General features: G+C 39.6%; 1 protein-coding gene across 1 annotated transcript in view; it reads right to left on the bottom strand.

Annotated features, from left to right (window-relative positions):
• Nucleotides 1–1159: 1159 nt before the first annotated feature.
• Nucleotides 1160–17022, bottom strand: part of plxnb2b (plexin b2b) — a 121268-nt gene continuing 105405 nt past the window's right edge. Inside the window, exons 26-37 of the mRNA XM_079347077.1 lie at nucleotides 14252–14318; nucleotides 13818–13964; nucleotides 12484–12640; nucleotides 11449–11549; nucleotides 10003–10087; nucleotides 9430–9581; nucleotides 8983–9143; nucleotides 7043–7190; nucleotides 6802–6866; nucleotides 6568–6643; nucleotides 4658–4732; nucleotides 1160–4107 (exon numbers count right to left, since the gene is read on the bottom strand). Coding sequence (XP_079203203.1) covers nucleotides 4003–4107; nucleotides 4658–4732; nucleotides 6568–6643; nucleotides 6802–6866; nucleotides 7043–7190; nucleotides 8983–9143; nucleotides 9430–9581; nucleotides 10003–10087; nucleotides 11449–11549; nucleotides 12484–12640; nucleotides 13818–13964; nucleotides 14252–14318 — 1339 coding nt within the window. The 3' untranslated portion in view covers nucleotides 1160–4002. The remainder of the gene's footprint in view (nucleotides 4108–4657; nucleotides 4733–6567; nucleotides 6644–6801; nucleotides 6867–7042; nucleotides 7191–8982; nucleotides 9144–9429; nucleotides 9582–10002; nucleotides 10088–11448; nucleotides 11550–12483; nucleotides 12641–13817; nucleotides 13965–14251; nucleotides 14319–17022) is intronic.

The following is a 17022-nucleotide window of genomic DNA, read 5'->3' on the forward strand; positions in this document are numbered from 1 at the left end:
CTCTCATCATTTTTGAAATAAATTTCTGGCAAAATGCAAGTAAACACATCCCTCTATGAATGGGAGACTGGCTGCTGTATGTAAGGCAACACAAGCACATTTCTAAAGAAGTTTATTGGTTTGATTTAGGAGAACCTTTTGACCAAACTTCACGTGGGAAATCCATCAAAGAGGAGCTTTTAAAATAAGAATTTTCAGTGGAGAATCTTTTATTTCTAGACATTGAAGAGCGTTATCACAAGTGCAGCATACAACTAATAGAGTTAACTCAGAGAGTGATGTAAGAAGCAAGACTTAATAGAAATATAGTACAGTATTGCCTTTGATTTTGCACCAGTGATCAAGGGCAGTGTACAAGATGCAGTGCTGGCGATAATCAAGTGTAATCACTCCTGCTTTGGTAGCGGCCCTTGAAGTTGCTCTATCTGTTGCTGCATCAATGATCTGCTCAGTGAGACGTCGGCCTTGGCAGGCCTCTGGTCCGTCTTTGATATCCCCACCCTTGTGTCTGGGTTTGTTAAGCAGTCCGATGAGGCAATTTTGTCTTTCATCTTTCTTTTTTTCTAGTTTAATTCTTCACCGTCAGTACTTAATTAATGTTTTCACAGCAATTTTTCAACCTTCACTGCAGATGACAGATATGCTGCGCAGCTATTTACGTTATCAACTCGTTTCATGGCGCCAGACCTTTGCTTTTAGTCTGCATCCTGAGCCGTGTGACAGGAATCTGACGTGGCATTTGGGGAAAAGTGTTAGCCATCATAGGCAATGCGGCATATGAGAAGTGATCCTAGTGTATCAAGGAAGCCTTTTGGGGTCATTACATGCACAAATGTCTGGAGAAAACTGTCACCTTTTCATGCTCATGGCCCTCGAAAAGTGATTGGTTGGTAAAAACGGGAAAAATAATAATATAAATGTGCCTATTACTTCTGCCTGCGTGTAAGCTCTTCAGTCAATCTGAGATAACGTAATGATCTGTGTAAGTACCGAAGACTTAAAGGAAAATGATTCCGGTCACTTCAACAGGAAATTAGCTACCTGTAGCAAGTGTTACTCTATCTTTCCAAGGTGATTGTGACTCATGCAATATGCATGGGAGGTGAGTGTTCAATTGAGGCTAATCAATATTCTAAAAGTGAAAGAAACACAGCAGATGTGGAGGGCGTATATGTCTCTGAGTTTATTCATGGAGGAGTGTATGATGAAACCTGTGGGTAACTGCTCCGTCCACACAAAACTTTGTAAAATTAAGTTCATCCAGTAAAACCAGACCAGGTACAAGATTGAGGATCATCTGAGCTGCCTAGGATGGGGAGGATAAAGTTGGCTTTTATTAATGGTCCTGAACTAAGAAATGGAGCGTCCCAGTTTCTTTACCGTTACAGCACATTCACAAGTTTCAAAATGGAAAAAGTCTCGACAACTGCACAAACAGTTTTTTTTTCTCTTTTGCTTTTTTTGTACCAGGACTTAATGCATAGGATTATACAGTTAGATTACAGTATTTCAACATGTTTTACAAAGATTCATATGGTATAGGAAAACAAGAAATAAAAATAATAACTGCACAGCAGTAAGAAAGTCATTTGTCGAGTATAGATAGTCATTTATCATACACACTGTTGTATAGCTTAGAAACACAGGGCAAAAAAAAGAACATTGGAACAATGTTGCGCTATATTCAGTCTACATAAAGATACCCTTTTGATTTCAGACTAATTTAGGAATGCCAGACATTTTCAAAGGAAACCCAAATCACATTAGCCACTGTTTTACATTTATTCATTTTGGCCTTTTTGCCTTTGCCACCAAAGTCCTACTTAGCACAAACCACAGACGCCCAAAAGAAATGCACACATTAAAACTGCAACCATTAAAGAAATCATACTGAAATGTCTTCAGCCTATTGGCACACAAATGGCTGCAGCAGGGCATCTAGCATTTATGACAGCACACATAATATTACAAGTCCAAATACATTGCTGTGTCTATAGCACTATCGCCATCATAATCACCTAGTTACCAATAGAATAATTTAGAAACAATATATATATGTATCATCCTATTTAATAAGGCACTTTTTTGGTTAAAGAAAGGCTCTGAAATAAGCTTCTTGCATCAACTCTGTTAGCGAGAGAGAAGTCAGCAGTAAACAACAGTGGAGACAAGGATAGAGTCTGCAGTCGGCATGCAATTAAGATCAAAAGCCTCCCCTGCTGATTCCATTATACAGAGTGCCACTCTACACTGCGCTGAGTGGGCAGTGCCAAGTGCTGTTGGTCGGGATGCCAGGGTGCCACGCTGAGACGACAGGCAGACAGGCAGGCAGGCATCAAGGTCTGTGCAACCCTCTCTGGAGCCAAGGCAGGAATCGTTAACATTCTGGGGTCTCCGGAGCTTGTTATGCTCCGTCAACTACACACATCCACGATCAGATACAGGGACTACAATTAAATCATCTGTCAACAGCTAAACCTACAATTTTAGGATGGAACATGGTGGCGGTGGTTTAATGGCCCGAGAAATATGAAACCCTCATTCCTACCCTGTGGACACCTCGGCTCTGACACAGACACTCAATATTTCAATAACAATTATGTACATGATTGAACCTGACCACAATGACGAAGAAAGAAATCTTGTTAAAAAAAAAAAAAAACTATATAAGTACCAACTGCATCTCCAGCTTGTATTTACATCAGCAAAAGGCTATTTCATAGCTTAAGAGGCAAAATGCTTGATGATTATTTGGAACATTACATGGGTAATACTTAAAAAAAAAATGGCACTAAAATGATGAACACTAAAATTACAAAGAATCAATTTGGAAATCTCTTTAACATATTGCTGATCTGCTACTGTATGTGAATACACAAGCTAATGAGACTGTCATGGTGTTCGGACATTATTGCAGAGCTAATATGAGTGTCATGGCTCCATGGCAGAACACAATTGCTTCTTGCTGACACAAATAATAGAGAGGAAATTTACCAGGAAACAGACTCTCTGTGAAATGATTTTTTAAAAACCTTGAAATGTCCTCCTGTGCTTTCGTTGAAATGGAATGTACATTGGCACTGTACAATAAAGGGAGACAGACTGTGCTATTATCGACTTCCCGAAGCACAATTGGCAGTCCAGCTTGAAGCAAATCCGAGTCAAAAGCAAAGAATTTAACTCAAACATTTCTGAACCCTCCGGGGCCCCGTCAGGCATATGAGCCTGTACATTGCTAGATTAACCGGTGTCCTTGCGAGGACCCTTTGGTCTCTGTCAAAAGACTCGGCGAGAGCGCGGCTCCAGTGGGTCACTGAGTGTGGGGAATTAAAATGACAGAAAGCAGGCATCCCTTCACCCTCACACCTGACAGTAGGCATCCTGTGTGTGCACACACATTCTGAAACATTCACACACACTCAAGTTTAGTAACGCACAACCTTCACAAGTTGCACTTCAAACAGACAGCTACGCACACACAGGCTAATAAAAACACTATCCGCATCACAAGGTGATCCATTTAAAAAGATAATATTTTTTTTCCTTATAAAGCTTTCCGCATAAAGACTGCACGATAAAAAAAATATATAATACAACTCTGAAAACCTTTTCTACACAGAAATAAATTGAACATCTGATTATCTCCTGTGCCAGTGCTCCACAGAAGGGCTTAATTCTTAGAGAGGTCTCGAACGCACTGCATTGTGGGAGCAATATTCAGTGAAGCATGAGTGAGCGTGCAGACCTTTAAAGGTTTGGCAAGTGAGCTTTAAGGCGTACCTATGACAGCGTAACCCATCATTTTCTTCCCCTTTACGCTCTCCTTCCGCATTTCATTAGTCCCTGTTACCCCACAGTACAGAAAATCCACACCCACATGATTCCCTTCTCACCTTTCCTTATTTCCACATTTTATTCTCTAGAAGAAGAAATAAGCCCCAGTAGTCACTGGCTGTATCCTATCATCTCTCCCCCCCTCCCTCCCTCCCTCCAGTCGGTGTGTTAGAGATCAGTCACTTTGTTTTCCAGGGCGGCTGCTATCTGCTGGAGCCGCAGGGTCAGCTGTTTACTCTGGGCAGCTGGATCCTCGTCTAGGGATGCAATGATCTAAAGGAGGAATGGAAGGAGAGAAGAGCGTTAATGGAAGAAAATGAGGGAGAAGATAGATATAATAAGAAAATCAGGAGTGATTGGGCAGTTTAGGACAAAGGAGGAATGCAGGGAAACAAGGACCGGAGAGACAGCCGGAGAATGAGCACAGGATGAAGAGAAAAAAAAAGGGACAAAGTAGGAGGAGAGGACGGTGTCATTTGACATCAACAGTCATGTCATACAAGCTGTTATTGTTTTGTGAACCCCACTTAGAGACTGACAGCCCCATTTGTTTATCCAACTTGTTCATAAGGTTTTGTTTATCCTCCTTTTCTTGACCTCAAGTGGCAATACACAATGGTAGCTTAAAAATCAATTCCCAGAGCAATTTTCCAATTCACATCCCACAGAAATGCTTTCAATTAAAATTTCATACAATCACTCTTCTGGCATATCAACAGTGAAGAGAGAGTGGAAAAAAAGGAAAAGCAATATTATAGTGGGCAGTAGTGCATTCAGTGGAATAGCCTCCTTTGGGTGTGATAGTCAGAGAAGGGCCTCTTACCCCGTCATAGTATTTGCTGGCGTACTGGTAAAGCTGATGGAGAGCCACTTGTGTGTTCAGTTTGTCTGTGTGCGACTGGATAACATGAAAAACAAATTCAAGGTTAAAGAGAAAATGTGCCACAGTGCAAGAGTTAAATGAGCAAATGCTTCTTGTTCAGAGGTTTATAAAATAGCTGCAGAGAAAACATCTATGGAAACAAAACAACCATTTCAAAGAGGCAATATATTATAACTAAACATCAGACATTAAAGACAAAACCCTCCACATTTACCTGAAATAAAAAAAAACCCCAACAGTTCTATATTATTATTATCGTCTTTTTCCAGCAGTGCCATTCGACATAGTTACACTCTGAATCCCCCCTCTCTTTCTCCACCTCTGCTGTGGTAAACGTAACCTGCACGAGTCACAAGACACGATAAAATACTTAGTAGTCTAGATTTATTCACACATGCACAAAACTCCTGAAAGTGTCCTTAAGTTTTGTGGGTGAGCTACATGTGTGAACACAAACGGACTAAATCTTTCTTTACCCAGACTTTTAACTGCCAGCCCTTTTACAAGATCTCTACATGAAGATGGGATGAGCTGATGTGTGAACACTGCAGTTAAGTCAGGAATACTACACGCCATAGAACTCTCTTTTTGTCTGCTGACATGCAACATACATGAACATGTGTCATTCAACATACATTTAGCATTGCTTTAAAGGCTAAATTAGCATCAGACTCAGCCTGCTATCTTAGATATCTTGTAAACATTACCGGCCTGCCTCCTGAGAAACAGGATTTTTTTCTCCCTGATATCAGCCTCACTGTTTGCTGCTTATTCACTTTAAATCATAAATTGTTTATTCATTTGTCTCAGTTTCCACCTTCAAGTGGTTTGCATTTCACTTGGCTATTTTTAAGTAGATGTTTTAGGTTCCTGTCCATAATGTCCAACAATGACAGCCAATGTTGTCGGGCACACATTTTTCCATGTTTTTAAGGGAAAAGCAAAAATAAATGGGGAATTTGTTTCTACATCAATTCATAGTAGTTATTCTACTACTGGAAAAGATGAGTTAGTTCATCAAGATAAGCAGTAAGCGAAGCTAATTCTTCTGTCAGATTGTATTACACCATCGTCAAAGAAGAGAGTACAGTGAGATGACTAATTGTCATTTGTTATTAGGCCTCCAGTCAGACCAAACAGAAATGATGCGTAAAACATGAAATCGGACATTTCGGTTTGTGTTTCTGTCGTCGTATATTTTAGGAAGGTTCAAGTCTCCTTAAGGCACAACACAAATCTGATGCTTGGTAAAAGGTTTTTTCATCCTTTCAGTGCCTGTTAAAGTCGCATGCTTTAAGCACGTCAAAATTAAATCCGTCTCTGTTGCACCTTTCAACCAAGTCTAAATGTTATCTTTGGCAGATTTGTCCTTTTTAAAGGGATTTTGGGCATTTTAAGTTGGGATTTTTTCCCATGCAGCATTTGAAAATGTGCAGAGACACAGGTGGGTTCAAAGAAACTTGGTGGGCTGTTAGATGATGAGTTGCCAGCAACACCAAGAGAAACCAACCACTGTTACTGTGCCCTGGTGTTGTATTGGTAAGTACAAACTATGTGTGAAGCATGAAATAAGAAAAGTAGCACAAGACAAAAAAAAGAAGGGCAGATAATTGATGGACTTCCAGAATTAAACAATGCCACTTTGTTGTGGTTCACTGTAAATAGATACACAGGTTATTTTTTGGTTTTATAAAAAAAAAAAAAAAACTTAGTTTGAAACTTCCCTTAATGTTTTCAAAGTGACCACAGGAGGCGCCAGATCCCCCCCAAAAAGTAATCTTTTTTATATGTATTTATTTTTATAGCAGAGTGATGTCAGTGGTTCAGAAAAGGACAGCTGTGTTGCTCACCCGTGACACTTCTGCCAGATGAGTGTTCATGTCCTGGTCACTGACGGGTACCATCTGCCTGATGCCCTTGTAGTAACTACACACAGAAACAAACAGACAGAGAGACACAGAAGGGAAAAGGGGATAATCACTACATTGCATAAGCATTATTGACTAAACTATTACAAGAGCCATTATGAACTGACATAAAAACAACAGATCGAAAGAATATAGTAAACTGCTGATAGGACTTACTCATCCACCATCTTCTTATAGGTGGAGATCTCCTTTGCATAGAGAAGTTTGTTACTTGGAGAGTCCTAGAGACAAAAAAGGTGACACAACTGTTAAAACAATGACACTTTAGATGGGTTGACCTTTATTGACATTCCTCTTCTCCATCCTTTGTAGTGCACTCTGATCTCATCTTCTCTATATTTTCTCCCATCATCACTCTTGCTCTTTCATCTCAACCCCCCCCTCCCCCCCATCTCACCCGGCTGAGTTTGTGCTCGCTCTTGGTGCAGGCGTCCATAAAGGTCTGCGCGATGACAGAGAGCGAGGCATCAACCACTTCAGACACGTGAACGTCGAAGGTGAAGTGGGGATTCTTGAGGATGTTCACCCAGAATCGGAGGGGGAGGCTGCGCCAGGAAGAAAAAGAAAAGCAAGACACAGATCTATTATTACATTTCATCTTTATTATTGCTTTCCAGTGGGTGAAAATCTAATCAACGGCATTAGATCTTTGAATTCATTTGAGTCAGGCAGGTTTTTCATGAGAGTACTTGAATGAGGTGCAACTGAGTGCAGAAGAAGATAATAACAGGGAAGGAGAAAAGCCTTTCTTCTACAGTAAAGGTGTCAGTTTGTTCAGAACAATACCCCCAATTGTCGCTGAATATGACTATTTCATATAATACTGACCCCTCGATGAATCACTGCTGAGAAAATAAAAAATGAAATAATTTCCATTTTTTTCTTTCAACAGCCGGGATCACCAGAGAGTTTCAGTCAATGAAGTCTGTCTTCCCAAACACATAATGATCGCAGCTGTTTCACCAAAACCTTGACCTTTAATGTTCCTGTGCAGCCTAACAACCCAGCACACCGATTACTTAGGGTAACGCTTGAGTACCCGAGCTAATTTCCCTTCTGAGCAGCAAAAAACATGCTCTGCACGCATCTTTCAAACCTCATGTCAGCTGAAGAATTAAAAAGGAAAACACTGAAGTACCCCGAAACAAAAACTTCCCCTCCGTGATCGAAAGCCCCGCCATCTGAGACATGGAACGCACACCGTGTAAAATTCAGACTGGTTTGGCAATATCTCAGGGGGAGGCTGCAGTGAGAACACAATAGAAGCATAAAAATAGCAATGTTGCTATAATCACAGAATAAATTAGCTTGGGACATAATTACCATGTTTGTTGTGCCTCTTACACACATTCATATTTAATACATGGCCCTCAGTTGATTTGATAAACAGAACGGGTGGATGCAGAATGTGGTGTGGTGTGTAGTAACTAATTAAATCGCTCATCTCCTGTCCTTGTGTGGCTGCTCTCTCGCCAGCCTAACGTCAATCACCGGCATCTACATGCAACACGTCGTCTTGTATGCTCCAGCCTTAGCCGATGTGACACTAATTTATGTACTTAAATGTCACATGGGAGAAGGGGGAAATTGTGATTGCAAAGTGAGCTGAAAATGTGAATTTGCATTCCCCTGTTTCTTGGATAAGGAAGTCTTACTTTTAAAGAGTAACTGTACGTCTGTAGCTGGATTTATTGACTCATTTAGACTCAGACAGTCAGTGTTGGTTTCTAAAGGTTTACAATTATTGGTGGAAATTTACCGAATTGGTGCACTTGTGTCATGATGCTATTTCAAACTTGTCAATGGTAATATTGTACATGTTTTTTTTTTCATCGGACAGAAAAAACACTTGATAAACGTATAAAGTATAGTCAGTACAGTTCCCCCCAAAAGACAGATTTTCTCTCTAAATTCTCAGATAGCTTCATTTTAATAACTGTTACAGGCAAACTCCCCAAAGGAGTAAAAAAATGTATTAATCCAAAGACAAAACGGAAGAGAAAGAATATTCTAGGAGAATTAATTTTTTATGAAAATAAAGTTTTTAAAAAAGTAAGCAGTTAGCAAAATTGCAGACATCCTGCAGGAAGTTTGGATCATGTGTAGATCATATACAGTTTATGTTGTGGTTGGTTTTTTTTTACTTGTCCCTAAGTTAAAACATTAACACCTTTCCGATACAAAGATCTTCAATGCAAGTTTTTGAGTACTCTGTTCAATTTGTTTTTTGGCAAACAAAAGGCGACACTTACTTCAACTTATTGTTTGAGAATCTAAAAATGTACCTCTAACAAACAAACAATGATTCTTTTTTTTTTATACATGTAGAATTTTTACCTGTTAGTCTTCCAGATATGGATGGTCTCTTCATCCACATTGTTGTGTTTCAGCGCTTGCTCATCGAGGAAGTCAAAGAAATACTTGACAGCCGGTGGCACTACTGCCCCCGAGCACAGCACGCTGCGGAAGAAGTCATCCACAAACTGCTGCAGTGTTCCCTGAAAATGGCCACGAATAATGTGAGACAGGGCAGAGACAGAAATATCACTGCCTGGAGACATAACTATTTGCACATAATGTCAGTGAAGACATTTAGGCTTTCCTGTGACTATTTTAGCATCTGATTTGCACTATTCAAACGTAGAAGCCATCAGTCAGTTCACTTTTTAAGTGAAAAAATCAATAAAAAAATCAATAAAAGTGTAATTACTATTTGCAGGAGACAGTTAAATTGGATAACTACTTTAGAAATGTCTGATTGATTCAATGATTCTGTCTTTGTACCTTTACAGAAAGGAGTCGTGTTAGATAAATCTCTGTAATGGCTTTGGTCATTGACTTGTCCTTTATGCTCCCTCTTTTAGATTTGATCTCATCCAGCTCGTCCGCCGGCCTCACCAAATGAAAAACCTTGTCGTCTTCCAACAAAGCATTTCCTGTCGGAGGAGGAGAGAAACAAGGCTTTGAAAATTTTCTCTGAATAATTATCCTCCTTTTTTATTCATGAACATCCTCACACAACATATTCTGATGATCAAAATAGGGAGAGCGTTTGTCAACTAAATTTGAATGCAGAGAGAATATCCAAGTAGACGCGTGAAACAATAAACTACTCAGATATGCACATGAAAACGCAGAAGATAAAAGAGCATATTATTTCAGCATAATCTAAGTGAGCTATACATAAAACAGCATGTATTAGCATTGTAAATGACAGAGGGGATGTTGTTGAAAGCCCTGGGGAAAAGAAACAAGAGGCCAGCATTAAATTAACAAGTAGAACTCTGATGTATACTTGTCTGGGTTCAACAAGTGTGTGTTCATCTGTACATTTTGTGTGGTTTTAGAGACACTTACGCTCTTCGTGGTTTTCCTGATTCTGGTCGTAGTTCTGCTGAGTGTGAAAGACTTTGGACAGCACTAAAGTGGCGTTATCTCGCACCTGTAACAAAGATAACAGTCTATTGTCAGATAGAAGACTCATAACTATACAGACCGACTTCACACATTGAATTTGAAAGGTGCTGAAAATGGGGTCAGCAGTCTCTTTAGGTCCCAAAGAACTAATGTATAATCAATACGTTTGAATGGACAGCAACATTGGGGTCTTTAAAGGGGTATTTAGAGGCTATTTTCTCCTAAGTCCACCCTTTATTGACCCTACAAAACCTGTGATTAGCGCTACTCCAACACAGCCGATGGATCTATGAAAGTGAGACTGCGAGATTGGAACAACTGCAGGACAATGGTAAGTGGCGTGAATGGAAGAGAAGAACCTTAAAGAAAGGGGGATTTAAGTGGCTGAAAAGCAGGACGAGGAGGGGATATTTGTGAATGACCTTTATTTTCCGACGATCAATACAGTGCCAAGAAGATTTAGTGTGTTGTCGCTATTGAGAGCTGACAGCAGCCAAAACCAGACGCTTTCAAATGCCTGCCAGAAATTAAAAACTGCAGGCATGTTGCCAAACTGACAAAGGCAAAAAGTAAAGGAAAGAGCCTGTAAAGTGAATTCTTTGATGTCTGATTTAAGAATACATACAGTTGTACTTTTAATTTTTGTGAACTGTATCTTAATCATATTCATTTATGGTAAAATCCATTAATTCCTGTGAAATGTTCCCTATCTTTGAATTAGCCTACATTTATTTTAAAGATCCCATACTATGTCCTCTTTGGAGTTCATATATGTAATTCATGTGTCTATTAAAGGCCGCCACAATTGCTAATGTTCACAAAAAAGTGTCTGTTTTCATGTACTGCCCTTTTCATGCAGGATCCCTCTGTATTTCTAACACTCATCGGTCGGCCGATCTGCTCTCTCGTAATTGATCAGTCTATCGGCTTTGTTCTGGAATATGTCCTGCCCCTTTTACCATTATTGGGATTGCTACGGTCCAAGGGGAGATTGTGCTTGCTACAACGAGCCAATGGGCTTGGATCAGTGACATCTTGTTTTTTAATGTCACAAGACAATTTTTTCAACAAGGGGGGCTCGGACCAAGCGTTTCATGAGGCTATTACTACTCTTTAAAACAGAATTAATTAACCAATAGTAATTGTATGCTATCTGCTGACTTATGAAACAGTTCATATATATATATATATATGTTTCATAAACAACACTATGACACATGATGTACAGCTCAGTCTCCGAATGAAAAGATGTGAAAAAAAGGCAACCCTCTTCACATCCACACACCCACATTCAGATCTAATTACCCGCTGCCTCCTTACATCACAAGCTTATTTTAGACACTTTTGATACGTTTGTTTTTCAAATTAATTTTCATCAGTACTTACATTGTAATGTGCCAGCGTGTTGATGCGTTTCCACCTGCCCTCTTTCTGGGAGGTCAAGTCCAGATCTGACAAAATCTGCCCTGTTGAGCCTGGACGCCACTCTGTGGTGAAGGCAGAAGAAATCAATTATCAAAAAAATCTTTTTTGCTAGTTTGGGGTGGGCTGCAAGGTTTGCAAAATTGTCATTATGCTTCAGTGTGAGCTTATATTTTGATACGGATTGCATTTATTTCACCATGGGTCACTGCTACCCTGAGGTTACAGCACATTCATGTTTTCCTAAATAAACTGTCACTCTCTCTCTCTCTCTCTCCCTCATTCAAAGTCACTCTCTCTCTCGGGATTGAGTGACACACTTGAATTAATTTCACATGAAGAAGTGTTAAGATCTGTATTTTCTGAATAATTAAAATCCTATGCTTAACAGTCATTTGCAGCTGAGCATTTTCAATTCTGGAAAAAATCCAACACAGCAGCCAACCTGAGCTCAACACCATGTGGGATACATGATTCATTTACCACCAAATAAAAAGGGGTTATATCTCTGATTCACCATGAAAGAAGCCAAATCTCTGCTTATCTAAAATGTATAAAGCAATGAAATCTACAGCATGCGTGGGAATAATAAAATGGCTTTGATGTTGAAAAACGTCCACAGAGCTTTTGCCTTTCAAGTCAGTCCCTGAGGTTTCTGACTACAGAAGCAAGTGAAACTTTGTTTAGGGAAGAAGTCATTTCTCATTTTGCTGATACTGAACAAAGTGCTAACAGAAGTGAAGCCTTATTTTTTTTTTATTATTCCACAAAAGTAAATCAAAAAAAGATAGAATAAATAGTGTTATGTTAGGAAAAAATCATTAACACCTTGTTAATAAGACAAATGCATGATTTATGCCTTAATGTCCTTCAGCTGGGACTGATATTCTCCTACATAGTGACATCCCCCTCACTCCTTGTTACTCTTAAAATATTCATGATAATTAGATGGTTCCTGCTTCATATCATCCTCCTCTTAGGCAGTCTTCATTAACTCACCCAGCGTGACGCTGTCGACCTTTGGTCTCTGGGAGTAGGGCAGGTTCCTGTACACCTGCTCTATGATCTTCTCTTTCACCTGGGAGATTGTGTCACAGTTCAGCACCTTGACGGGCGTCACGTCTGGACCCTCTCCCTGTACCAGCACTTGCAGGGTCTTGAAACAAACAACACAAACAGAAAACCTCAGAATAAGCTAATTCGGTAACAGTGTATGCAGAAAATGTGCACCTACGCACACAAATAAAAAATATGCAGAAATATTCAAACATGGCCAGGGTACCCAACCACCCACCCACAAAAAGCAAACCCACACAACCCTAGTCCTCTACGTCTGGATGTTGTCGTCAAGGCAACCAGGGCTCTGTCTGCACACATATACACACACACACACACACACACAACACAACACAACACACACACCTGAGAGGACTTCTGTCACCATGGTCAGCTAATGACCAAGGCACAGCAGGAGCAAACTCTGACCCACCTACCTTCCCACAGTCAGTCACTCTGTAAGAAATAACTAAATGACCACTCCTTGTAGAAAATCCAATCGAAAAATAAAAACTCTTAAGCCAGTCTATTTTCAATGTGGGAAGAACACGCTGTGAAATAAAGCCAAAAGGAAACCCAGCGTCGGCCTGTGAAATCAAGCTCATTGAGTTTATTTCTCCCTCTGTAATTCAATCACATAAGGCGATCCATCACGGCGGGAAACGTGTAATTCAGGCTAATTTGATAATTGTCCTCGACAATGCCATTACCCATGGGCCTTTTTATTTGTGCTGACTTTAACAGAAAACAGCTGTGTTCACATTAGCATCCATTATTGAAACACGACATAAAAAGGGAGACCAATACAGGCTTTTTCCTGAAGCCCGAAAGCTGCCCAAATGGATATACTGAGATGCTGCAGGCGGGGGAAGGTGGAGATGGCTTGTACTCTTTAGTTGTGATAACTTATAGGACTTTTTATCCAAGCGTTGTATTTCACTGCGACATTGGAATATGAAACCTTTGTGGTTATATTTTTTTTGAGCCGTGAACGTTGACACTGAAAATGGATGTCACAGAGAAACGGGCAGTCGCCTGTGGGGTTTTTGGTGGTTACCATGGCAACTGTACTGTGTGTGTGTGAGTGTGTGTGTGTGTGTGTGTGTGTGTGTGTGTGTGTGTGTGTGCATGCATGTTTGCTCACCAGGCACAAAACACCATGCAATTTCAAAGCAACATGTGCAGTTTATTTTTTGTGAGACTGAGTTTGTGACTTTGTATGTGTGTGTGGGGCCTGATTGTTTGTTTGCATGTGTGTGCGTGTTTGTCCATCTCACCAGGACAGAGTACTCGACATCGTCACCCAACAAGCCTGTGTCGTTGAGGGTGTACTTGGCTTTCTTCACTCTGGCGTCCACAGGCCCTTTCTCGATCTGGTGCTTGATGGCTCGGAACAGTTTGTACAAGGGCTCGCCTGCAGAGTCCTGGAACACACAAACACACAGAGAGGCACAGAAGGCAGTTTAGAAGTTGTCTCGGATGTTGTCGAAAGCTAATTGTTGTGATTAGCAGTTAAAAGGGGAAAAAAAGCATATTATCAATACTGAGCACAAACTAACGAAAAACAGGTATCTCTGCACTTAGTCTGTAAAATCTAACATCAAATATGAAAGACAACTGAGTTACCTAGTCTGCCTAAAAAACACCTATTAGGTTTTCCCTTTGAATAGATATACACAGTATTTACATCGTTAGTGACCCGCAATGTTACCTTCAGAAATTGGTAAAGGCAGATTGACATCCAGTTACACAGCATCCTTTCTACCACCGTCTCTGATCTGGAAAAACACAGATTTTTTTAAAGTGTTATTTATTTAGATAGCGATAGATTGTGCATTGTTAAATATTGTACATACATAACATTAGATACAGCATGCCAGGGGGAAAAAAGTGTTAAATTCAATCAGTAACTTGCGTCTAACTTTCAAAAAATATCAAGACTCGGCTGTTTCATGTAACCTGATCTGAGGTTTAGCACAAGTTTTTACATACTCTGTACCATTCTTTATGTTTTTACTATTACATATTTAAGTGCCAGTGGAATGCAAAGTAATACTTATCATGGTATCATTGCATCCTCATATTTTTTACAAACTACAATGTTAAGACATCTAGAAAATGTCAACAAGTGAAAATCAGCTTGACATTGTCAATTAAGATATCTTAATTCAAAACTCATGTCAGTGGTCACTTGACTGATCGCTTATCTTAATGTCAGATATCCACTGGTGGGGGGGCCTGTTGTTAGCAGCTAGCATGCCTAATTAGATATCTTGTGTATAAGAGGGCCTGCGTTGGCACAATGGCCTAATCAACATAATGAGGCTCTCCACTGGGGGATAATTAAGATGTGTACTTGCATAACAGCCAGTCAAGGCGTGCTGAGGCACAGCAGACAGTTTAGATCACAGAACTCCCTCCTAACCCTGATGAGCCACTGACTGTACTCTCATACAAGTCGGTCCTGCTGCTAGAGGAGGGGATGGGATTGTGAATGATTTGACCTTGACGTTATTATAACAGTGGCGGAAAGGAAAATCAACATGGACAGCTAAAATTGGTAATTCTTTTGTAAATGCTATTTACTTCAATCAATGTAGCCTGCTGAATGTTTGAATGTGAGTGTTCATCTTAGTAATAATATATACTGATATATCTGATTATTGTGTCTTGCATAAATAAAAGGCTGGACACTGGACACACTGGAAAACAAGACATTATGTTGTAGAAAGAAACCAGAAACTAGAACAGACATTAAAGATTCTGACTTTAAAGCTCCTGTGAGGAACTTTTGTGTGGATTGTGTTTATTTTGACGCCACCTGTGGACAAATCTGTAACTGTTATCCCTTTGCCTATTTTGTCCTGTATTTGTGTAAGTCTTTTGTTGTAATTAATTAATAATTAAAACGGAAAATAACTGTCACTATCTGAAACCTGCCGAGGGAGTAGTTTCAGGCTTTTACAAACTCTGCACAGAAGCTTAAAAAGAAAAGTGAGCTAAATGAATAAAACTATTCTTATGTTCCTTCCAAGCTCTAAATACAAAAGTCAGAACAAACATTGATCCTTACTGTGTGTGAAAAGATTGATAATAAATTGAAAGTTGGCGCGGGTTTGATATTGACCGAAGCACATCAGGAGATACAGTGTGGCTGAAAAAAGCTGGATTTTTTTTAAATAAGTCTGTTAGATACTTCAGTAAACATCTGTTTTCATTGGAGATGTCCACTGAAAAATATCTCTGCTATAAATCAATATGTAGAAAGCTTACAATGTGACATATGTATTCAGTGCAATTAAAACACTGTGGACAGAAAGTACATATTAGCATTTGCCTCATTGATAACAGCTAGTGAAAGGAGATGAAAAAGCTGCTTCAGGAAGACAACAACAGAAGAATCTTTCCGAACATGGTGAGTGGAATCCAAGAAGGGAAAGAGAAGCAGAAGGAGAAGCAGAAGGATGAGGCCTGGAATAGATCAAGCGGCAGTCTGGCTCTTCACAGTGGACGACAGTAGTCAGAGCAAAATTTAACAGAAAACGTGACAAGAGAATGAAACAGTCCTCTGCATCTTGAAGTGATTCCCAGTCCTCTAAGAATGATTCATAATAGTGCTGCCAGGGTTTAGATATGCATTGATTGTCATCATGGAGCTCAGAAATAAGGACAACTTATGATCTCAGAGTAAATGATACCAAACATGACAGCCTGCAGCGCTGTAAGCACCTTATGAGGATGTAAAGCTTTGTTACCATCAATATGATCAAAGGCTTACAATGGCAATGCCAGATATGGCTAATTAAGGCTAAAGACACAAAAAAAAGCTCAATAAGGTGTGAATTTTGGTAGTGATGGAGGAAACTGTCTATGTGAGGATGCATTGAATGATCGAAGGTACCGTAAAGCGAGGTTTTAAGTGATACTTCAGAATGTTCAGTTCCATAAATTGTCCAACAGTTTTAAGGTTCTGGTCATCTCTATGTTATATCATTGTTTTGATACTCTACATCAACCCCGTGTTATGAGTAATACAATTGTCCTTTTGTGCCTTTCAAATGTTTGCTGATTGTCTAGATATAATGAGAGCAATTCAGTCATCTGTTGTGGTTGTTTGTACTTTAACAAATGCTGATTGAAATTATTGTCATCATTTTTTAGGTTTTGTATTTTGTATTGTTGCACATGTTAATGTCATGTTTGCGTGTTTAGACCCAGCAAAGTGGAGTAACTACTTTGAAAATTATTGATCGTTAAAAGGACATGGCATTACATCCAATATGTATATTTTAATATATAATTTAACTATTCAGGGGTCATGAAATTAAATACAGTCTACCTTCAGGGAAAAACAATGTCTCCAAATGAATACGTCATCTTATAAGGAAATGTTTGACATGTATTTTGATTTTATATTTTGAACCATGTCCCATCTGTTAACATGGAGGAGGCAGTGCTTCTGGTCCATACTGCAACCAGACA

Source organism: Symphodus melops, assembly GCF_947650265.1.
Source record: "Symphodus melops genome assembly, chromosome: 6".
Lineage (NCBI taxonomy): Eukaryota > Metazoa > Chordata > Actinopteri > Labriformes > Labridae > Symphodus > Symphodus melops.